Genomic DNA, 24,482 nt, shown 5'->3' on the forward strand with positions numbered 1-24,482 from the left:
AAAACACTTAACATAATTGCCCATATGCAAACACTTGATAACACATACTGTACCACCAACTCTGTACAAGTCACGGACAGTGATGCAAGGTCCAATGTATTTTACCATTACACTCTATAGTAATAATGCACGTCCAGTCTCATGGGAAGTTATAAAAAGTCCTTTCTTTCTTACTTCCCCACAGCTGAAGGTACAGGGCCCTTACTCATTTTTTCAAGACGGAGCAGTTACTGTCTCTTGTAAGAGACTAGAAATTACAACATTACAGTAAGTTTTCTTTTCAGTTTACCCCCCACAAAACTTATGGTTCCCTCCTGCAGGTAAGTGAAATAAGCAGTGCAGACCAAAGAAACTATCATCATACAGAAAAATTTTCTAGTGTAGAGCTATGAAATTTCAAATGCAGATTTCTGCCAGCTGTGCTTACATTCAATTTACTGTTAATTTAGAGATAAAACAAAAGCCATTTTACTCATTCTTAAAATGGTTACAACTCTTCTCATGGGTGACTGGCACAGAACTGTCACTACCAGCAGCCATACCACAGCCTTCAGATGCCATGCTGTGGAAGAGGGTATTATCCCAAAGCACCAGCTCACCCCACTCGTAATTCCCTAGCTCTGGCACGCTTTCACCAACCCATTATGAACACACTGAAGGCAACATCAAGACATCTATGCAATTCAACCAAGCACATCCAAGCTCTGAACTCATTCAGATCTGTGTGTTCTTAAGCAAGTTTAAAAAGGCTGTTTCCACCATTGCGATCCTGGATAATACGAGCCAGGCTGCAACAGTTGCCGTTTTCATGGAGCCTTTATATGACACACTGCCCCCATTCTCTGCAGCCACAGGGAGCCCAACCCTCTTTGTCCCTTACAAAATATACTCCATGGGTTTAAAAGAACACTTTTCTTTTAGGAACCTAACTCTGTAGTTTCACTAAGTTCTTTCAGGTGAACAGAAAATCTCATTCCTCTGCTCATTTTCACACGATTGGTTGGGTTGCTTGTGCATGCAAGGGCTGAATGCATGAAACTTTTCATTCCTTCTTCTAAAAGGCAGGCCTTGGGCAGACAACAACAAAAAATGTAATTCCTGGAACTCACTATAAAATGCTGCAGAAAAAAAATAAATGGGATATTTATTTGTCTATCTTGCTGATGACAGAGCCTAGCATTTACAATTGCTCCTGCAATGACAAACTCAACCTAGGTTAAAAATCAGTGTCTCACCTCTTATAACACTAGTGACTTAATTTACCTAATTTTTTTTCTACATATGCACCTGACAGTATTGAAAAGGTCTTACCTTAATTAAGATACTCCTAGCATGCCACTTCAGGTCCCTGACAGAGTCTGTGGCTTTGTCTTAGACAAAAATCTGTGTCACACTCAGTGCACAAAATGTGCATCCTATTGTGGACTTAATCCACAGATGAAACTAAATTAATGATCATCAGTACCATTTGATTCTTTTCCAATATGCTACAAGCCCCTCACAAAATGAGGTCTGTATATTTTCATAATATTAACTACAATTGAATCTTCTTTTCAAATCCTATTAAAAGTATTATCTCTATGCACTTTCACTCACATTTTGCAACGTTTCTAAGTTAAAAAGTGTTTATTAAATTATCCATACACTAAAACTAACTGTGGATAATTGAAAATATCTGAAAACCACAAACCTAGGCTTTTCCTTTTGGGATACTAAATTTCTCCCCACAGAAGATTGCACAAGGCTTCACTTTGCAAGCCACATAATAGGTAACACTTTCTGAAATTACAGCTCAGAAACTCTCTCTGTTCATTTGGATACCTGTCAGCCAGGTAGAGCGGATGATCATTTAAGGATGAACATTTGCCCAGATCTACGCCCTTAGGCTTCCTGCCCTTCTCTCCCCCAAGACACCAGCCTCAGCCTTTGTTCTTTCCAAACATTCCCAATACCCTCCCACCCCCAAGCTTTTTTTAGCACTTTGTCCTTCCACTCCACTTAACCAACACAAGGGTGGGGAGAACGTGAAAGGACAGCGTTACCTGGAGTAACACTATGTCAGAACACAACTGCACCCTGAACATGCTTTGCATCAGAGTGCAAGATGCAAAATGGGACTTGTCACCAGAGCTAAGTGACAAAGGCATTCAAGTTTCTGCCACTCAGGACAAACACAGGCATACACAGAACACAACTCTCCTCATACTCACCTGAAGCAGCATTCTTCCAGTGGTTATTCCTCGTTCATTACCAAGCTAGTTCCATAGGAGTTATAGCACACTTGAGTAACAACTAATTGCTTTGAAGAGAGAAAGGAGAAATGCCCAGGCCTGAACACTGGTCACTACAGACTTCTTGAACCCACCAAGATCAGTACAATACCTGTACCACCAGCAGTTAGATGAAGTGTAGCCCACAGTATGCTTTTAAAACTGTCCTAGGGGACACAGATGCTGTCCAAGAACCCAATCATTAAAAGAAACTGTGCAACAGCTGCATTGCACTACTCACCCAGCTCAGGGCAAGGAGATTGCCAGGACACAGCTGAAGAAAGTTAGCTGTCTAAATAATTATCCCCAGCAAGGCAAGTAACTTACACCTGACGTTCCTGATTCACAACTAATTGTTGTCTCCTGCACCCAAAGCTGCTTCTCCTAGGTGTCAGCAAACTGTCTCCCTGCACCTTTGCTGGTATGCAGAAAAAGCTGTAGTGATCTATTTTGACATTCCCCCCATTCTTACTTGTATCTCCACACCACTTAAACCAAACTCATACCCTTCCTATGACTGTGTTTTTCAGAAAAGCACTTGCAGAAATCCAGATTAAAACGGCCATAATTGACACTCTGCCTGGCACACACTGCTGCTCAGGAACTCATCTCAACCATTACAGAAGCTGTTTTTTCATCCCTCCAGCTGTAACTACTATTGCCCAGCATAATAAAAAAAAAAAAGTCTTTTCAGATCTTACTCCATTTTCATGCCAATGAAAACTTGCACAGGCACCCATTTCAGTACCACCTTCTAAATTGATGAGTCCCAGGACATGCTGCAAGTGCCCTTTCTTGGCAGGTAACAAGGTCTATTCTGAACCATTTATGCCAGTCAGGAGTCTAGAGTAATCATTATTGTGTATCAGTCTATTACCAACCTTAGTGGGTTTTATTGGTTTTGGGTTTTTTGGTTGTTGTTGTTTTGTTTTGTGTTTTTTTTGTTTTGTTTTAAATAAAGTGGAAAGACAGGATCTGCTTTTATAACAGGATTTAAGGCATTTCTCAATAACGCTACTTTCACTGTTACAACCTAAATAGCCTTAAACCACAAAGACAGCAAAAAGAAAAAAGTCACCATGACCACCACAAAAAAAAAAAAAAATTAGCTGTTTTAGCAGATATGGAATAAGGCATTTATATAGGTTTGGAAAATTTGTGTAATAAAGTTTAAGTAAATGAAACTGTACCTAGAGTCATTAAACTGATAGAACATCTGTTGTGTCTCAGAAAAAAAAGTAAATTTAACTCCCAAACTGCTACAATATTCATAAGCCCCCAAGTGACACCTCTACTCAGAGACATACAGCTACCCAGTCATTGCAATAGCAAAGGTACAGGTTGCTTTTAGGTGTTTGACTTCAGGTTCATACCCCTGTCAGCACCTGCTTCTTTCTATTGTGTGCAGACAATGCTTTTCACAGTACTTAACAAGTGCTATGCCAGTCAAGCTGGATACAAAACCTAAAATATTTTCTACTTCTGCCTGAAAACACTGAGACACTTCTGATCTAATAAGGCACTTATCAAATGGAATGTAGCCTCTGCTTGTTAAGATAATGGTGATGTTACCACCCATTACACCAGTCCTACTTCTTTTTTTTCCCCACAGTGCTGCAAAAGAAGTAGGTGCACTGATACCCAATGCTACAACAGTCATTAAGGGATGCTAGATTGTGCACATTTTCACCCCCAACAAGAACAACTGTGAGGCACATATACATGGTCTGCATGTGTGTACCCACCCAAAACTCTCACTGCTTAGTCCTTCCCTTTGCTTTTAGGCAAACCAGCAAGGCCAAAGCCCAAAGCTTCCCTCTTATCTGTCTGGTTCCCAGAGCCTCTATTCTAAAACTACTTCTAATCTTTTTACCAGGCTCTACACATAAAATGGCTTGTCCCAGAAATTTTGGTTTTCTTAGAAAAACCTCATTGAAAAACATAGGGTTAATTTGGAAAGTAACGTGAACTAGGAGCTTCAAAGCATCATGCAGGATGGCTTACACTTCAGATAGGAAGACAAAAGACTCATCTCCAACATTCTTCCATTAAAATACTATCTTCAGCATTTTCTTTTCAGTCCTTAACATTTTAGATCTTCTCTTAGAGAAGCACAGCTTCTTGCCTCCTCCCAGCTCAACTCCACCACTGCCCAAAATCTAGCCAGACCCACAGCCAGTCTGAGCTCAGCAACCCTTCCCAAAACCCTCCTTCCCCCTCTCCTCCACATATTGCCCTGAAGAGGGCAGGTGATAATGGCATTCCCTGCTCCTGGTGACACTGCTACTATTTGAGAGATATGCACCAGCGGTGCCCATAAGAAAAATTTATGTGGGCTTTCCAAAATTTCACACAGATAATTGCATCCCTTAGTAAATCTCTTCCTGAAATGATTTAGGTAGAGCAAACCCTACCTTACTGCAACATCACCTTTTGGGTGAAGTGAGAAGGCCTTCTCCCAGTACTTATTCTTGCAGACATCTCTTTCTGTCCCCTGGCCATTGCATCTCTCAAAGCAGATGATAATAGTTTCCTCTCCAGAGGGACTCTCTACCACCTCACTCCTGCTGGGCACACAGTGGCCAAATTGTCAGATGTCTGTGTAAGCAGTTAATAGAGAAATCTGTCATTCAACCTTCTCGCTGACTACACACGCATTAATGAACTCCACAAAGTGCAGCAATTCTTTTCTGGACAGTATCTATTATTCACAGCCACCCTACATAAAAAGCCTTTATGTTCTTCCTGAATGTTTGCAGCACACTGGGGACCTGCTGGACACAGTTCACAGGATAATGGGGGGTGGGGTTGCGTTTAGCTAGATTGGTTCTTCAGCTGGCATTACCACCAATGTGAGAGAAGCCTATGTATTGTTGTAACATCTCAGAAATGCCTTGGCATTTTACTGTCTGGTTTAACATTATTATTCTATTGTCAAACATTAATTTAAAAGTGCCTACACACTGAGACTTAGACAGCATTCTGTAAAAAAGCCCTTTTGTCCCTGTATCATCCACAGAGCATACCTTCATGAGCTCTGCTGTAAGCTGCCTAAGGTTTTAAAAACAATAGTGGCTGAAGTCTTTTATGAGAAAGCACTACAAGCCAAATACTGAAGCTAATGCCATTTGCAGATGCACACTGTGTCTCACAAGCTGAGCCAAGCAGAATAATAGAGCAAATAATTATCCTCTGAAGAAAACTGAGAGAATGTGAAGAATGGTGGTTAATAAATTAATTAAAGTCTTACCAGCTCTTTAGGTCTCGCAGCCCAGCTCTTCCTCCCCACACCTGCTGTAAAACCTTGGTCCTGTTCTCTAACCGCTCATTTAACATGCTCTTCCCTCAATCTCAGGTTACATTCTTTGAGCCTACACAACACAACTAAATTTTCTCATACAGACCCTTCTGACCACCCTCCCTCCCAAGGTCAAATGCTTACATTCATGTCCAAACTCCCACAGTACCACATTCAAGCCCGTTATCTGAAAAAGACTGCACAGCTCTGCATGCATATATTTAACGTCTCTCCAAAATTCCCCCTGCTTGCACCCTCTCAATGCTGCCAGCTCAAATTACACTCCTCAAGCTACAAATGTCAACTGGACTAGTTCACATTTGAGCTACTAGATCCACAAAGCACTTTCTCACTGGGATCCCAGTATTGGGCAGCGTCCATCTCCTCTTGTCTCTCTACCAGTACTCCCATTCCAGGAGCAAAGAGATGGCAAGACAGGGGTGATGGAAATCCATCATCCATGCCCTGCAGATGGCCTCAGTCCTGACACATGGATGCTGCCAGAGGAAGCCAAGTGTGAACAGTGCTTAAGCCTTTCACCCTTGCCTGTCCTCTCCTACTTCCTCAGCTCTGCTCCTCTCCCAAAGCCCAGCGCAATGGGACAGGGAGGGAGAAGAGCAGGAGCACACTGTGGACATTTACAGTGGAGAAAACAATATAAATTAAAACCAAACTAAAGAATGGACACTTTCTGGCAGACTCCATCCCAGTCAAGTACACAAGCTTGCTCTTCTCTTCAATGGTAACACTTTCTTCTGGATAATAGGGTAACCTGAAAGCTTATGAAGGAATACCTGCTGAGGTACACAGGTGAACTCAAGCCTTTCAAAGAAAGAGAATAGGGTCTGGAAAACATCCTGCATTTCTAGGGTCCTGTAGCATACTGGAGACATACAACTGTTGATCACCACACTGGATGCAATTCATATGGCTGCCATTACACAGAACATCACACAACTGAATTACCATGCACTGCTTTTGAGAGCTGTACAAAAGGTCTGATACTTCAACATATTCAGGAAGGAAAGTATTTGAGAAATATTGGAATATTTGGGGAAAATATTTTTTTTTGTAAATACAGTGAATATGCATCATTTGACTAATGGAACTCTCCTAACTTCTGAAACCTGGTGTCTTTTAACTGGTACTGCTGGTTCTGTAACAGAGACCCCATGTTACCCAGAAATATGCAGAGGCAGCAAATTGAGCAGGACCCCCGGCAACGGAAAAGACATTGAGACACATCTGTAGTACAGAGTCCATATGCAACACTGCTTTAGTTAGGACAACATTGCTCTAACGATTCAAAGAACAACAGCTCACATATACAGCTATTCTGAACATTACGTCAGTATTTTCAGCAGGACACAAATAACCATTAGAAGTCCCAGTGCTGTCATCTGGGATACCAAGAAAAGCAGCAACAATTTAACCGAGAAGACCTTCCTTCTGTTTAATTAAACATTTCATTAGAAATACTACTGTATTAGTACTACTACTACTGTACTTATATATGAGTCATCATATCAAAAAAGTGCAAGAATGCAGCTGTTTTGTGAATGCAAGCCAAGAATGGGTATCTTGGTTTTACTTTGTGTTTTCTTCATGTCAGCTTAATAGCTTAATTAGCTTTACTCACAATGTTAAATACTCTCAGATTTAGACATTAAATCAGCCTTTTGTGCATTCAGAGCAGTAGATGTGTTTTCTTCATTCAGTTAATTGGATACTTCTTTCCAGTGTAGCAAAGGGACACCAAAACAATCCCTGTGTTTACAAGACTAGCTATTACACTAAAGAGGTTAAAACAAATGCCATCATGCACACTTGTTTGTTTTTAAAATTGGATGTAATCTGTTTCTTGCAATCACAAACACATCCACAGGCCTTGTGAGAAACATCACGTGAAACCAAGGGTCTTAATGCATTGGTCCTAAGATCCTGATTTCACACTTGACTAAAGGCTGTATTTTCATGCTCCAAAGTCACAAGTGCCTTCAAAAATGTAAAACTCCTGCTTGCAGAGGAGGATGGAGAAGGACTGGGCCTTCTCCTTCCCGTGAAGACTGCTCCACAGCCAACAAGAGCCAGTGATAGCACTGATGTTTGCTAGACTTAGCCTTTTTATTGGAACAAGTGCTTTATCAGAACTTGGAGACTATTTTAAGGAAAAAAACTCACTATTTCCTCTCTAGCATCTCCTCAACATAAGATATGTGAATCATTGTCTGCAACTGGCTGAGAACAGCTTGATTACTCATAAACCACTAGATTTTACCTTCACCTTGGTATGAGCCAGAGGGTAGAAACTTATTTTATGCATTTCTTCTTATTGTCACATTATAAAATACTGAAGATTTATTTTTCTCTGTACCCTCCACCTCAGCTCAGGTTAACCTATTCAAAAATGAGGCAATTGGCCAGAAAATCGAAAGCCAAAAACTTCTATACATCAAAAAGTCTGACACAGAGGCTCTGTATGTTTTATTTTTCAGCTGTGACTTGTACTTTTTCCCAGATCGTGTTGGTTATATAAATGACATTATATAAATACAGAAAGAAAATGAAGAAAACACACCTGGAATAACAATCAAACCCAGGAAGCAAAAGGAAAAAGATCTGTTGATCTGAGGTTAGTTAAATGCAACTTACATGTTTTACAGCCTAGACTGTGAATGAAATCTAACACTGGACTTCTTCCAGACTAATCTGTGAATTCTCATACCAAACAACATACCTTCAGGAGTCCACTATTACACATAGCTTGCTAAGCCTCACCCCCATGCAGCTTTTCACTCCTGGCAAGATACTCGGGGACAGAAGAGTTTTGATACTGTATGGAATTTAACACACCTTCATTTAAAGGAAATGAAGCAGGTTTGATGCTCATGAGACTGATCTGGCATTCTTGAGAGGCACAAAGAAGGTTACAACACAGTATGTTGTTACATCTCCTTTTCTTTCCTGACACCACCGTATGTCTCATCCAAGCTCTACCCATGGCCAGTCTCTCTGCTCTTAAACATTTATGTAAGGAATTGTGAAAACAGATTGATCTCAGTCTGCCTTTTTTCTTTATCCTTTCAGAGAAGTGCTAACAGGAGTTGTAACTAATACCAATCACGCTAGCATTTCTCATGAGGTGTTTTCTCAAAAAGTTCCTTTAGGCAATCTTTTGCCTGTTGAAAGGGATTATTTCTGTAGCACATAAAAGTTGGTTTATATAGCACATCATCTGTCTCACTTACAGGAAACTAGATCATTACGTTGGAATTAAGAGTATGCAGATGAAGAGGTAATACGGCATTCAACAAAAGATCTCAAGAAAAGCTGTGAAGCTCACTCCAGATACTCCATGGTTAGTGGTTCTGTATTAGAAATGAAAGGTTTTATAATGAAGTGTACTTAGCAACAACTTTATGTGCAGGAAAGATATCAGGAGAAACACAGCATATAAATAATTTGCTAAATATACTTTCAGCTTGCAAAAGCTAAACAGAATTTCAGTAATTGCTGGTACACAACGGGACAGATATCACTTTTAAGACCAGGGAGGAAATCTGGAACCGTAACAACTAGGCAGTATGTGGCAAAAAGTAACTTTAATAAGAATGACAGACAGAAGTTTTTAATAATATCCTTTCTCTCCACAAATCCTAAGCCTCTTCTTCAGATGTGGAGCATTATTTATTGCTCTTCAAGTGAGGAAAAGGCAACGAAGGAAGAGGAAAAAACCTGCAAGTGTGTCTCATTCTCACTGGGCTCCAAAACATGTAAATACTTCCATGTTTTTTTCAAGCTATTCACTTTTTTTTTCATCCTGCTAGAGTATTTGTGCTTTTTAAAATGCATTTTTAGGATCCTAAAGTTCTGATTAAACAGGCAAAAAAAGAAGTTCATCCTCATCAAAGACCAAGTGGGCAGCCTGAGCCGTGGCCTCTATGCTCCTCACAGCATAAGGACAGAAACACACTAATTACAGTAATAGGTACAGGACCATGGCATGCAGGCTTTTCACTGCTCCCCATTCTTCACATGTCTAGCAGTATTTCAAGGCTGAAACAGTCATCCCTCCAAAATAAAGGAGACCTGCCATTTTACCTTTGCTTATGGGAAGAAAGGAAAACTCAACTTTGAAACAACAGACATTACGGAAACACAGAGGGAAAAGGGGGAAGAAAGTAGTCGTAAACCAGAGCTGAAACCTATGGATTAAGTGAGGAAAGGCTATGCTGCTCAGCCATTATACAAGAAGATTCTTGTGAGATCCCCACTGTAGTCTGGCAAATGCACATATAGTGGCTTACTAAAGCATCAGCTCATTACTTAAATCACAGCCTCGTGTCTGTTTTCTATCACCTGCATGACCAGATCATTACACTAATGCTCGGTTCATGCCAACAGGCTTCCAAAACACATGCCTCTCTCTATGAAAGTCCTTAGTACTCTTCAATTACTTGTGGTCATTATTCAAGAGTTAAAAACATTTGCTTTTTCTTGGAGACACTGCAATTACTCAGAGCAGGAGCTCTTTGTGGGTAGCTGCATAGGCTTTCAATGCGTTTTATTCTGCAGCCCAAGCAGTAACAGAGAAAGCTTTTGTTAGCTCAACTTTTGTGTTGCAAGTCTGCTGAAAAGGATGTCCCTCCAGCATTAGAAGTTAATTTAGCTGCTTCTGTTACCATTCAACCCTTGGCCTCTGTTCTGAGGCTGCCAACACAAATACCACCTGTGATGGCCATTCTCATAAACTTGTTCTGTACGAAGGGATTTGAAATGTCTGGCTCAAGCTTGTAAGGGAACACGTGGCAATCCAAAGGCTCTAATAACCAAGACAGCGAGGAAGGTTTTTTTTGTCCACGGTGTCTATGTTACATAGCACGTCTTCACAATTTCACTGTGTTTGAACTTGCACAGGATTCAGGTCATTTTTCATGTGATGAGCCTAAGTTCACACAGAAGAGCATTTATGCAGTCCAGCTGAATGAAGCTGAAATCAGTGGACTTGTACAAATGCTGCTAAAAATTATTGCTAGAATCAGTCCTCAGTTACTACAGCAAAAACGTTAAATAAGTCCCTTAGCAATGTGCAAGGAAATAAACAAGCATACCTAGGATTTCTTTAAATAGTGACATTAACTATGGCCTACACAAGATAATGGAGCACCAATTGAACTTTTCCACATTTCAAGAATTATCTTAATAGCATCTGCTAAGCTAGAAGCTACTTGCAGCAGCTCCAGGTTGAGTTGATCAAATTGCACTGAATTTGATCAGTCAGGCTCCAAAACACAACATCTGTATCTATTCATTATCTGAAGTGTTTGCCCTTAGACAAGACAAACTTGTCACACAGCCTCTGTTGTCCAAATTAATGGAGTGCAAAAAAATATTTACTTTTATAATGGTTAAGGCTCCACATATGCTTGAAAGAGAAAGCACTGAATTTACATAAAGATTAATTTGGAGATTGATTTCCACAGAATTTCACCTTATACCCTCACACGTGCTGTGTAGCAGTAGTTGCTTTACTCTGCTGGTACAACAGCACTTAAGCAAGGAAAGCCAGAGAAAAACATCTAGAGCAGAGCATTGCTGTCCAACTGAATATGACAAAAGTCATTGCGCTGCATTGGAGTTGATAATGCAAAACCACTGGCATGTTTAGGAATTTAGATCAGCAGTCTTTCAGACAAGAAGGTGGTAGTAAAAAAACAATCAATGACAACCATCACAGCATAACAGTAAGTATATTTTTTAACCAGCAGCAGCCTGACACCGTCCTTACACCTCTCCACACAACTTCATTAACCTGTTAAATATACATTCATTAGCATCCACCAGGAATACATTTTTCATCTGGCAGGCAACAGAGAAAAGCAGAAAAAGAGTATCTCCCCTTTCCTCCCTGCCCCAAACCCTGTCAATTGGCACGAGCCAGAAATGGAGAGGAAAGGAGGGAGGGAAAAATGGTGCAAGCATAAAAACAAGTGCAAGACTCAGGACAGTTACAGCCCTACCACCATGGAAAAGCAGTTTTGTACCATCTAGCAGCTTCTTACATCTGGAGGTATTACTCATCCATGAAATGCAGTGAGGCATACTAAGGTTTAACTTTACTTCAGAGTTAGCAAGCTGTTACAAACAAGCTAGTTCCCCAGTCCCGCAGAGCGAAAGGTGGAGGCAGTTCTCTGAACATTTGGACTAAGCAGATGCATTGGACACCACAAACTGAAATCAAGCTGTTGGCTAGCTTACATCTTATTAGAGCGCCTATCTTTTCCAATCTAACAGCAGCTGTTGGCTGAGTCTAATTATACACACGGTTTATGCAACACATGGTAGCATACTTGAGAGCTTTAGCTCTGAATGCACACATGGGTCAACAGTGCTAGCATTTTCAATCAATGCCACGAGGCACTTTTGCTTTGTTCTATTATGAAAATATTTACTAAAACTAATTTCCCAGTTCGGATTGATTAAAGATACAGAAGTCTGGAAACCTGTATTTGTTGTTCCCAACTGGGTTTGGAAGAGGACCTGGGGCTGTACTGCCTGCCCCATAAACAGGCAGACTCAGGTGGGCATCTTTTCTTTACCATCCTGACCTTCCGAGTTTGGCTACAACAACAAGAAGTCCCAGTGGAATACACAAGTCCAAACACCATGAAAGGTTCACATTTCCCACCTACAAAACTGTCTCAACTTGGGGAATTTTGAACTTCAGTCACTGGACTGGTTTTCTGAAGTCTAAAAGGAGATAGACACATTCTCAGATTTGCACAGCATCTAGGCCCACCGTTTGGTTTTTGGGGGGGAGGGGCAGGTGGATGTCAAAATACATCAAAAAGGCCGATTGTGGAAAACAATTAGAAATTTTTAGGTTTGGTTTAAACTGAAGATCTACTCAGGCAGCTAGTGGCATGGGGAGTAGGAAGCTAACCATTTAATCTGTTATTTTCCAAGTCATCAAATGGGATGGAGACACTGAACCATGTCAGAGAGCAACAACTGTACAGCTGGCCCTTTATGAATGCTATACATACTGGGAGAGGATGGGGGCAGTTATTTCACCAGCCAATGTATTCAGAGGCAAAGGAAAACCCAGGGGAAGTTGGGGTCAGAGCTGAATCTGAAGAGAGGTAACAGCAGCAATGCAAGAAGGACAAAGACTGCACCTGAGAGCTGTTTTGAAAATTCACTCAAGTTCAGGGAGAATGAAAAGCTATAAGCCCTCAGGAATGAAGTATGCACGGATTTAAACGATTTGGTACAATAGCAGGATAGTAGTTTGTAGATGTTACCAGTACAGTCACAATGACACAACTGCTACCTGCAAAGCTGACTAGGAGAGACACTGAATACTCCTTGCATTGCACTGAAACCTAAAAACCATCTTCATGGGGGAACTGAATTTCCAACAGCATAAGCTGGGGCAAAACGCTGAGCAAGAATTGCCTGATTTTGGCACAGAATCCATAACCTTGCACAGTGTTTAGTGACACTCCTGTAATTAACATGGCAGTTAATGCTGAAGGAGAAACTTTTTTCTTCCTGTGAAAATTTTTACAGCTCCCATTGGGCCAAGCCCAAGGCCTCCAAAGTTTTTCAAAGGAACAAAACAAAGAACAATTACTGAAAATTCCAGTTCACATTTTTGGTCTGAAAGAAGCAGAAAAGGGAATTAAAGTTGGAACTTGATCACCTCCAAGTTGAGCACCTCAGTGACTGACCTCGGAGCTATCTGTCTCAGGCTGGGAACAGAAGTTCAGTCCTGTGAATTTGAGAAACTTTTCCCAAGCAACAGAATAATGGCATTAGAAACACCCTGGTTTCAAATAAACTTAGCCTTATCATACTAATCTCTTTTGTACAAAATCCCCATGAGTATCTCCTGACCAAAGTGTATTACACCTTTAATAGCACTGACATAAGTCATTACAGTAAAAAAATGTGTCTCTACAAATAAGTTGCTGAAACATGCAGCAATAAGTGACTTAAAAACTTACAAAGGCACACAGGTATTACAAACAGCAGAACCTTCTACTGTGTGTAAAAGCTAAGACCTATCCTTCAAAAACCATCCCTGTGTTCCAGAAATTTCACAGCTAGAGTTGCAAAAGCCTGCTTATATTCATATACTTGAGGAGCCCTGAAAACCCACTAAAAAAGGCCCAAAGCAGTTTGGGGGCTTTCACTTCACTTTCTGCACTAAACAGCCACCACTGTAGCAGTTCACTACGTTAGAAAGACCAGGTTTTAGATTGCTTTGCCTGTTGCCATGCCAGGTCATATCTATTTCTGTCTCACAGAAAAAAAACATGAGATTCTGCTACTCACATCAGACAGGATACAATTATTCTTGCCTCATCTGAAACTCAATCAGTGATAGAGCTAAGAAGTTAATTTTCAGTCTAAAACTTGACAAACCTTATGTTCAGTGGATGGAAATCAAGAATTATCAGAAAGGAAAAAAATGCACTTGTCAGAAAGGTATGTTACACAGAGGCTTCTTTCCTTCAACTAAGCGTTTCAAGAAACAGGAAATATCATTACGCCAGGAACACATGGCTAACCCTAAATCTGTTTCTAGTTTGTACGACACATGCAAAACTGCAGCAAGCAGTACCTTACTTTAGTGAGCTTATGCAAAGTCAAAAGCCATGAAGGGAAAGAAAATAAAGCAGAGATCACACTCCAGACTGCCAAATGACAACAGGATATCAAGTACAACAAGGCCATGGCTGCACGGAGTGCAGTGTGAGCCAACTGCTCTGCTGCAACCTGCAGTGCAAGTTTACCCAACAGGCAGCACTCCACAAGCAGAAAATATTAGAATGGGTGTACAGTCAGTCACAAGGAGGCTCCATTCAAACATCTGAAAAATGGGGCCACTATTTCTTGTCTACTTCATATTTTTTTCAGACGAAGTTCAGCAAGACCAGCTGGAAACCTTTTATCAGGACTGCTCCAGAGCATGTTACTGTCTCAGGAACTGATTGGCAGCTGACTGCCTTTGCAGAATACCACGTCATTTGACTTTTTTAAAACCTTCATCTAAGGTGTGTTGGACATCCTTCCTTTCCACTGCATTCACATGAACTGTTTAAGGAGTGCTTTCTGATGGATTTTTTGTGGAGGCTTTTATTTGTTTGGTTTTTAAGTTCCGTATTCACCACTCTCAAAAAAATGTACCCAATAGTCAATAATAGAAAGCCTTTCTAGTAAATCCTCTCATTACTGGCAAACATCACTATTGATCTCCAGAAAATCCTATATAATTTCATCCAGCATATTGAGTTTCAGTGAAATTCCTGAGAAACATGCTTTCTCTATCAATCCACCCACATTTCTTGTGACACCTGCATAATTGTATTTGATTAATTTCTCCCCTACAGTTTGCAATAGGTAACCCAGTATTTCAAAGTACTGCTCCTACACAGGTGAGGGTTCACCCAGTAACACATATCCATCCCAAGACCGTTCCTGTTTCCTAGACTAAGAGCAAGTGTTTTGCCTAGAAATGGGGGGAAAAAAAAAAAAAATCATCAGTGGTCTGGACACTCCTTGCTGTTTTCACATTAAGTCCCTGAATTTGCCCCGTGAAAGGTGGAGTTTTGAGCAAGGCCCATGAAGCCAAGCATGCAGATACTTGGTGCTTCACATCCTCACCTATGCAAGACCGAGGGAGCTGCTCTTACAAGTCAAAGCAATATCTGCTGAGAACATGTTTCGCTTGCTACACTGCTCTTCGGTATTTACACAAAAGCTGGTTCTTGTGGCTTTCCAAAGACAACGACCAGAGTGAATAATACTCTGATCTCCCTTACTGAAAATCCTCTAGGCAACAAGAAGAGATGGCCATTTCTTGTGATAGAGTTCTAAAGTGCATGTACACTTAGGTTTTTTCCCTCCACCCAGAAATGTTATCCATTCCCTTTTAGCATGTAGAAAGGCATGATGCTCAATCTTTAATCATATTCAGTACTAATACTGAAAGATTTTCCCTACTGACAGGCTAAGTTTCAAATTATGTAGTTATCATATTAATTTCTATTTAACACATTCATTAGAAGCTTTATTTTAATTAAAAAATGCAACTGAAATTTGTCATGTTTCCTATTAATGCCTTTAAATGGATTTTTCTGTCAATGAAATTTTTACACAAATTGAATTAAATGGGAAGCACATATTTTGCCGGAAAGCAATACTTCAAAATATATTCTGTTTGTACATCAGAGACAGTCTCTCCCTTACAAATGGTGACCCGTACTTAAGATTCCAGCTGCCACTTACTCAGTTTCAATCAAAGACCGATTCAAATTCCACATTTAAGATTCACACATTAGCATTCAAATCTGCTGTCCTTTCCCAGGGTTTGTCTAAGATCCCGTGAGCCACTGAATACCGTTTAGCATTACTTACGCAGAACAGTTAAGAGCTTAACAAGATCTAGAAGATAAAAACTGCACGCCAAAATGTTCAGGATGGGATATAAACTGAAATAGCAGATCATCATCTGCTTTCAGGCGTACACCAACAAGTATTTCTTGAAGGCTAGTTCATAGTTCTTTAAGATCTCTCTACTGTACACCACCTCAAATTCAAGTCCATAAACCAAGTTGAGTGGCAACAACATTAAAAAGGTGCCTAAGCCTAAACCACTGTTTTGACCGGATGAACTTGCCCTTTCTTCTTCATTTACAACCTCATATCAATGATGCTCCACCGCTACAGGTTACCTAGCTTTGCTCCCATAAACTCACTTCCTCAGTAACACCAGGAGAGTGCAACAGCAAAGCTGCAACAAGGAGATGATGCTTGGAAGCTCCCTCCTGCTGCTCACAAAACCACATTAAAAGTATGCTGTCTCACTGAGAAGGCATCAACTTCCTCCTCCCATCTTCAATTAAGACCATGCCAACCCAGGCACAGCTGGAAAAGTTAACTATAGGCAGAGAAGAAAGCAAGAAATATATTTTCATGGGCTGCATTTAAACAACAGCTGTACTGTGAAATGGGGAATGCTAAATGCTGATTTCTTTCAGCTGCCCACATTTCAAGCTTGGATAGCTGACCTTCAGATGTAACATAATACTAGCTTTCTAAAGCACAATGGGCTGTCAGGAGTAAGGTGACTTACCAAGGCAGTAAAAAGAATTAACAAGGCAAAATCCAGTATCACTTCCAAGAAGTAAAAATTACACAGAATTATCAGAAATCAGATTTTATCTCTTCACATGGCTCGCTTACTTATTTGTTCCTTTTTTTTGTCTTCTGGAATTAACTAGATTATTGCTATCCATACCCACATCTTCAGTAAACAGAAATGCCATCTTTGCCAGATCCCCACAGACATTTCAAGGATATCAGAGCAAAAGATAGCTGCTATTCTGACTAATAAAACATTACAACAGAAAGATTCTTGTGTTTGATGGTGATAAAGAATCAATGACAATTCACTGACCTTCACTGTAAGACTAACAGCTGTGTACTGCTTTTTCTTCTGTTGTTCTTCACTAGCTCTGTGTGCCTGTAGGCATCTGACACAGGTTGGCAGAGACGTTTCCCCACACTCACACTGCTAGTTAATGACTTTTAAATTTAATAGTCTGACACCAAGGAGATGTACACATATTGGCTAAAGCATATGTGGTAGCCACCTATATTACTAGCAGGAAATGAGCATGCTTCAAGAATTCCAAAGCATTTACTGATGGTTTAGACACAAGATGTTATTTCTTTTCTTTACTCCCATTATACACAGTCACTTGCAGAATAATGTCTGACAGATAATAATATTTTTCTGAAATTCAGTTCCACTCACATCTCCATCACTTACAAAAATGCAAACATCATGGCATAATTTCTGGTACAGACTGGACAGAACCCAAGCTCAAATGTTAAGCAGAATGGTGCTCAGGACACCTGCTGAATTCACACCAGAAACTGGATTCTGCTTTTCTCTAATTCACATTAAGTGTATGAACATAAACTCACTGGCTTGTCTTGTCCTCTCCTGCTATAGTTCTTCTACATTCTATAAATATATATACAGAAGGTATGCAATTAGAGCATTCCTCAGGACAAGTAATCACCGCTCTCTGCCTCCTTCCAAACGCAACCAACCAGTAAGCAAAATAAAAACTACAATCTGATTTGGAAAAAAAACTCATTAACCTTCTTCCATTATATTATTGTCTAAAAGAATTATTGTACAATTGTACATTGTACAGACTGTACAATCCAGTAGTGAATAAACAGGTATTTATCCTAAATACAAATCCAATACTAAATGGCTAATATAATAATATAACAAAATACTGCTCACCATTTCCTAATGATATCCCTATGCACTGAAAATTCATGGTATCAGTGGAGTTCTTTGCTTTAGCTCTCCACATTAAGAGCAACAGGGTTCCCAGAAGGTCATAGTGATTTTCTTGTCAAAGTTAATGCAGCAAACCCTTCAACATAGTTAAATGGGATAAAAAACATTTCTGTACATGGCATTGAACCTGGGACATGTTTCAGGAGCTTACACTTGTGCAGCTTGCTTCAGAAACATTCCAAAGCTACACCAAGGTGAGATATTGACTGATCCTAATGTGCACAGGCCCATTCATTTTCCAAACCTATTGGCATATTTTTAGTTACACTTTGTTAGCACTTTTCCCCACCCCCTACCCCTTTGTATACCTACATGTCTTTATGAACTTACTTGAGACATAAGTGGAAAACTCAAACAAACTTTTAGTTATTTAATCAACTGCTACCTAATGTATCAAAAGTATCAGAAGATCAGAATCACCACCTCCATTTCACAAAAGGGAAGGAGCAAAGTCAATAGGACCTTCTGAAGTCATCCCAGAGGTCAGCGGCAGACAAAAATGATAGTGCTGTACAAAGCTCCATGCAATACAGCATTGTGTCACCTCTCAAAAAGCAATTAAGTACTTGCATGCAAACATACTGCCAGATGTCAAGTGCTAGGAAGCAGAGTTGTATTCTAGAAACCCAGGCTCTGGCCCATAAACATTTTTATTTTGATGGCCACTTTTTACACTCTTGATTAACAAAATATATATAGTGAAAGAAACATTTGATTTCCCAGAAAGTATTAGCTATTTCATATTCAAAGTAGAGATACTAACATATAATCTGTAAATATGCAGTGTGTTATTTAATTAACCTATACTATCTGGGATAATTTTAAGGGCAAACAGCTACCAAGGCTGTCAAATTGGTACTTAGAAATTAACTTGTACAAGAACCTTCTTTAGGAACAATTACCACAAGACTGAATGGTTTTCTTAACACGTGCACCATAATGCAAGCTGTAAAGCTTGACAAAGTGTCATGACCTGTTCCATACATGAAGCTAGATTAGATGGGCTTTACATCTCTGAGAACTCCCTGTGAAACTCCACATAAAGGTACACCCTCAAAAATTTAGTAGGCATAAAAAATGAGTGCAGTTGTATTTTAGTATCTACACAGAGGTAACTCACAGATGTCAGAGCTATTTCTGAAGTCACAAGCATCTAGGAAATGATTAATACATTGGATTATTGTGCTCCTGTAGGTGCTAGCACAAGATCTCTCTTAACTTATTATCACAGAGGCTCAGGCCTGCCCTGATCTAAGAGGCAGCATTATTTACTCTACTCTTATGGCACTCTAGAGATAGGCAGCCCTAAAGCACGCTGCTGAAAAAGCTAAATAAATAGGAAAATAGATGAGCATTAAGGAGCAGTAAATCACCACAACAGAACCAGGCAGCAGACAGCAGTCTGTTTCACATTACAGATGGCAATGCATTCAGGCTACAGTCTTATGGGATTTCCTATTTGGGAAGACACAAAGCGGGGATATTCCACATTTTAAGCAGCAGAAAAACATGCAGTACCTTTTCAAATACAGCTTATTCATCTGCCTCAATCAAGTCCATCTGACTGACTTTTGCTACTTGAACTTCATGTACGCTTCACTCCCTTTAAAATGCTGCAATGAGAAAACCTGACCTGGAAGAGGAAGTTTTAGAAACAAGCCTCATGAGGAAACCACACTAACTGCCAAGGCCTGACTCAGTTTTGTGTTCACTGTAATCAAAATCCCAAGTTGTACCGAGTCAGTGACAGAGATGGAGAAGTTTGGTTCTTTAAACACCAGACAATTCTGCTTGCATTAACTTATTTTCCTCCCTCACCTCCCATCCTATCTCCTCCTTTCACTTACCAAGGGCTTGGTTTCATCTTCATCTTTGAAATAATAAAGCTGGTCACCCTTGAGAACAAACCAGCGTGTGTGCCAGGTCTTGACAAAGCCTCCTTGCTTCCGCAGCCACCCACGCTTAATGGCACTGTGCCGCCCTTGGCTCAGTGGGGGAGTCTCTGCAGAGCCATTGTGTTCTTCCATACTGGGACTGGGCAAATCTCCTGTTGAGAAAACAGGAGGAAAAGATAAAATAATTAGATTATTATCCAGGCAGTAACTTGCTCCTTTCAACACAGCTGGAAAAGAAACATCCCCCCGACTACAAAGGTATGCTAGAAAATCATTTACCATCTGCCTGCTTATTCTCATACTAGCACCCCATCAGCTGAAAGAATACTACTTGCCTATAAAAGACAATAATAATAATGAACTGAGATGCTAAAAAGCAGGCAAGAGGCAAAAGATGTGTTCAAGTACAGTGTAAGATATTTTAACCGGCACTGAGGAAGACATCAGCTGTTTCTTGAGGTGAGTTCTGCTGGATTACAGGCAGTAACAAGGAATAATCTTACATCTTCAAACTAAGGAAAGCAGTATGCTTCTCACTACCAGACCTCCTCATTTAATACTCTCTGACAGGCTTGAGGCTTTCAGGGAATATTAAAGAAGCCTCTGCTTCTCCAGCTTAATATACCCCACCAGACAAGCAGGCTTTTTTGTATGTTTAGTTTTACTGAAGTCCATTTAATGGAATGGTGACAGTAAATACAAGAATAGCTGCATATACCCTCATGTAAGCAATCCCCTGACTGAAGTGGGTGTGTGTCCAGCCATGCTTATTCCAGACATTTTGCAAATCATGCAGAATTTTGGCACGTCAACTCAAGGCACGAGAAGTGTGTCAAAACCAGAGCTGAAGTATGTAATTAAACTCGACAAAGTTCCATGTGGCTTTTCAGCCTTGTTAAAACTATACTTTTTAACCACCTCTGGACAGTCACGAATCTTCCTGATGGATTTTGTACATACAATCAAGCAGTCATGTGCTTAACCTTCATGGTCAAAAGGTTCTTCCTGATCCCCTACAAAGTCTAGAGCTCAACAAACTCAGGATTTTGAGTTGCAAGTTCTGATATTTTCAGTTGAAATACAAATCAAACCGAGACCTACATGTGCCAAATAGTGTATACCTAAACAGAATAAAATGTGACTATAACCACAAACACAGCAGTGTGCAAAATTAATGGTGAAATTTCACTGTCTGTAAGTGCTTGAAGAACAACATGTTTCTTTTCTTTCTAGACTACCACTGGCAGGTAGCCTTTCTTGCCTAGTCAGGAACTTGCACAGCTCTTAGGGCCTGCGAAAGCCAGCTTCATAGGTAATGTATTTATTGTTTCTAAACATCAAGGTGGGAAAAGAATAAAATATTCTAGACATTGCAGGCAGGAGACATCTCTGCCTAAGAACATCTAGACCAAAGCTTCCTGTTCTGACTTCGCCAAAGTAGATTGGTGAGTCCAAGCCTAGCTCTCCTGCTCCAGTCCCCCATACAGCAACAATACTGTTACTGAACATAGTAACAGACAGCAGCATTGCAAAGGTTATGTGCTCAGCTTCTAAGGTAGATTAGAAACAGAGATACACATTCACTTGATAGACGAGACCATCCCTCTGACAATTAATACAAGCACTTTGTCTGGATAGTGTCACATCATTGTAAAATAAACTGCAATATAATCAAGGAAGAAGAAATAAACAGATCAAATAGGTTCCAGTCAGGAGTGGTTTTCGGCCCATTTTTCCTTTGGCTCCTTTCTTCCTGCCGTTCACGCTTATCCTCCTTTGGAACAACTTCTCCAGCTGCCACCTCTGCTGTGCGTTTACATCTTTTGCTTTTAATGCCCGCACACAGTCTGTTGTCATATCCCTGCTTCAGGCTGGATCCTGGAATCCAATCTCCATGGTTAAAACTCTTAACTGCCCTGTGCCACGGAGGTTAACGGGCCTCAACATGAGCACAGAGGTTTCATTGCGAAGTACAAATTGCAGGATCAAAACTTAAATCACTTGGTATTCTCAGAAAATCTTCCCCCTGCCTCTCTAGGGTTCACCTAGAGTCACCCAGAACACTTGTATTGTTACATTTACTTGAGCAAATTGTCCCTGCAAAACATACAAATACATCTGGCTCTCAGCAGAGCAAAGATTTTTTTTGTGCCTGGGGTTACACTTACTAAAAAGAACGAGCCAGCTGATAAGCCCTCAGATCACACTGACAGAGGGTTTCCATGAGGGTTATGTACCATCAGAGTATACACTCTGAAAACTGCAGCTCTAGGGCTGCAGAGTATATTAGATGTTGCAGTGAGTTTCTGAACTGAACCTTGCCTCCTTCCAATCTGGAGCTACAAATGGAGATTCAACTACCACTAGAAAAATCAATAGCTTGCTTTCTCAGTGCCTTGTTCATAAATGTCTGCCACACTTCAAGGTGGCCAGGGCTCTTGTAATATTTTTCATTCACTTTGCATGGTAATAATTAACTATGAATGAAACAAAGCAGTGGCCAAGCAGCCTCTGAAACCCCTACAGCTTTGTCCCTGGATGCCCAAGCTCTCTCACTTGTTACCTTAGCTCTTCAGGATGAGGAAGACAGGTTAAGTGAAATTATTTGCAATAAGCAATGATCAGATAATATCCAAGAACCTTGTATCCATACAAAGCAGGCTTTATTAAACTGACTTGTATCCTACCTCTGCTTATCACTGTGTGTGGTGAAAATGTGTCAGGAATGAGGACAGACTTATCCGTGCTATATGAGATCATTCTCTCCAAAAGGAAATGCACCCAACTCATAATTGGCATTTTTTGAATACGAGCACAAATCTCTTGGATGCTGCTGGTTTTTGGCTAGGCCAAAGTAGCTGCCAAGAAGCAGCCCTCCAACTCACATCCTTAGAAAGTGAATTAGCAAATATTTTAAGGAAAGTATTGTAAACAGCAGATAAGTTATTGCAACTGAAAAAAGTAAGGAACAAAATCATTACCTATAGGCTACCCCCTGCTCCTTGCTGCACAACCACAGAAAATCACAGCTCTCAGCTTCAGCTAACCTGACCAGTTTATCTCTACTGCTTGGGCCAGCCTCCAGGCAGGAACAAAGGAAGAGTTTAAATACAGTAATTATGTGTATCACTGCAGTGTTAAGGACAGCAGGTCCCTATTACACTTGGACCACAAACAAGAATCTAAATACCAAAGTGAAAAGCAATTAACTACTTGGATGAAAGGCTATTTTTAATTTCATTCCACAAAGTCACATTTCACTGGTGTTGACACCAGTGTACAAACTAAGTGTTTGGGTTTTAGCTAGCCAGGGGGAATGTTAATTGATCTACACCTCTTTGGTAAAATTTCTATCTTAAACTATTTCTGCAATACTAAAACAAATGAGGTGTACGAGAGATGACATTCTACTGCTCACAAGTCCTCACAGGCAGATGCAAGATCTTTAAAGCAGTAGTATATCCTTGGACACTTTCTGTACAAAACAGTTGTATTATTTAATTTATTAGTAATTTAATTCTCTTCAGCAGTTAAAATTTCGGCCACCTAACTTATTTTTGTTAAGAGGAATTGTATTTAGTCATGAGATTAAGTTTCTTTGTTGTTTTCCATCTCTCCTTCCCTTTCAGAATCTGCCTACTATGAACCAGACTCGAAATCAGAAATTCCAGCAGCTGGCTCACTTTCACTAGTTGTTTTTACAGCTGTTTCAACACCAAGATCATAAAAATAAATTGCAGAAATATCAGGGTGCTGGCACTGATGCAGAGAACAGCGAGGTGCAAACAGTATGTAAATAACACATGACAAAGTGTGGAATTACATCAACGTACTCCAAGTCCTCTTGCTCTCATAAGACAAGGCAGAAAGCCATGCATTTTCAAGCACTAAATGAGCATATTCCTCAAACCCATCTTCTGAACAGGAAACACAACTTGTACTTGCTGCCAGAGTCAACTCTACTGACTTGGCCAACCTCCAGTTTAGGTAATGACCAGAACTAAACAAATGCTACATGGTCTATTCATTTGGGGCTTGCTGTGGGCTAACTCTCCTGGGCTTGTCTGGACATTGGGAGTTCAAAGTAAACAAAATGAGAAATGTTCCCTGACACACTGGCTCTGAATCATCATCTCCTGGTCCACGGAGCCCATCGCCATCTACCTCTGCTGGCCCCAATCCAAGCTTTTTTTGCTCCCATAAGGGCATCTGCCTCTCTCACTAGTCTGTCTAGAAGGCAAATAACTGCACTTACGTTATCCTTGCCAATGTGGAAGGGCTGTGTTGGTGCCACGCACAGAAAGCAGGACAGTGTTTCTCCTCAGCTACCACTCACTCGATACTTGAAATACAGAATTGGGCAGCTCCCCCAGATCCCAGCACTTTGCCAGGAAATAGTCAAAGAAGTCATTAAAGCACAGCAAATCCAGTTACAATGAATAGTCACAGGATCGCACCAAGATGATCCATTTGGCAAGAAACCCTGATGGTTTGCAGTATGTTTTTATTCTCACTGAAATTTCTCATGGCCAAGATAGCACATTTCAAGCATGCAAAACATCATCAGCATTCACTTCCAGCAACCCTTTTTCATCTTTGCAGTTGCTCAGATGCTGTATCAGGTCCTT

The 24,482-nt window shown here is 40.4% G+C and overlaps 1 protein-coding gene across 3 annotated transcripts in view; it reads right to left on the reverse strand.

The window, feature by feature from the left end:
* The window catches only part of ARHGAP24 (Rho GTPase activating protein 24), a 282,678-nt gene that overhangs the window by 168,526 nt on the left and 89,670 nt on the right, over window positions 1-24,482 (reverse strand). For all 3 annotated transcript variants that reach the window (XM_052773169.1, XM_052773161.1, XM_052773152.1), the window contains one exon: window positions 19,807-20,006. In XM_052773169.1, coding sequence (XP_052629129.1) covers window positions 19,807-19,986 — 180 coding nt within the window. In that variant the 5' untranslated portion in view covers window positions 19,987-20,006. The remainder of the gene's footprint in view (window positions 1-19,806; window positions 20,007-24,482) is intronic.

The sequence above is a fragment of the Harpia harpyja genome, chromosome 2 (genome assembly GCF_026419915.1).
Source record: "Harpia harpyja isolate bHarHar1 chromosome 2, bHarHar1 primary haplotype, whole genome shotgun sequence".
Classification (NCBI taxonomy): Eukaryota; Metazoa; Chordata; class Aves; order Accipitriformes; family Accipitridae; genus Harpia; species Harpia harpyja.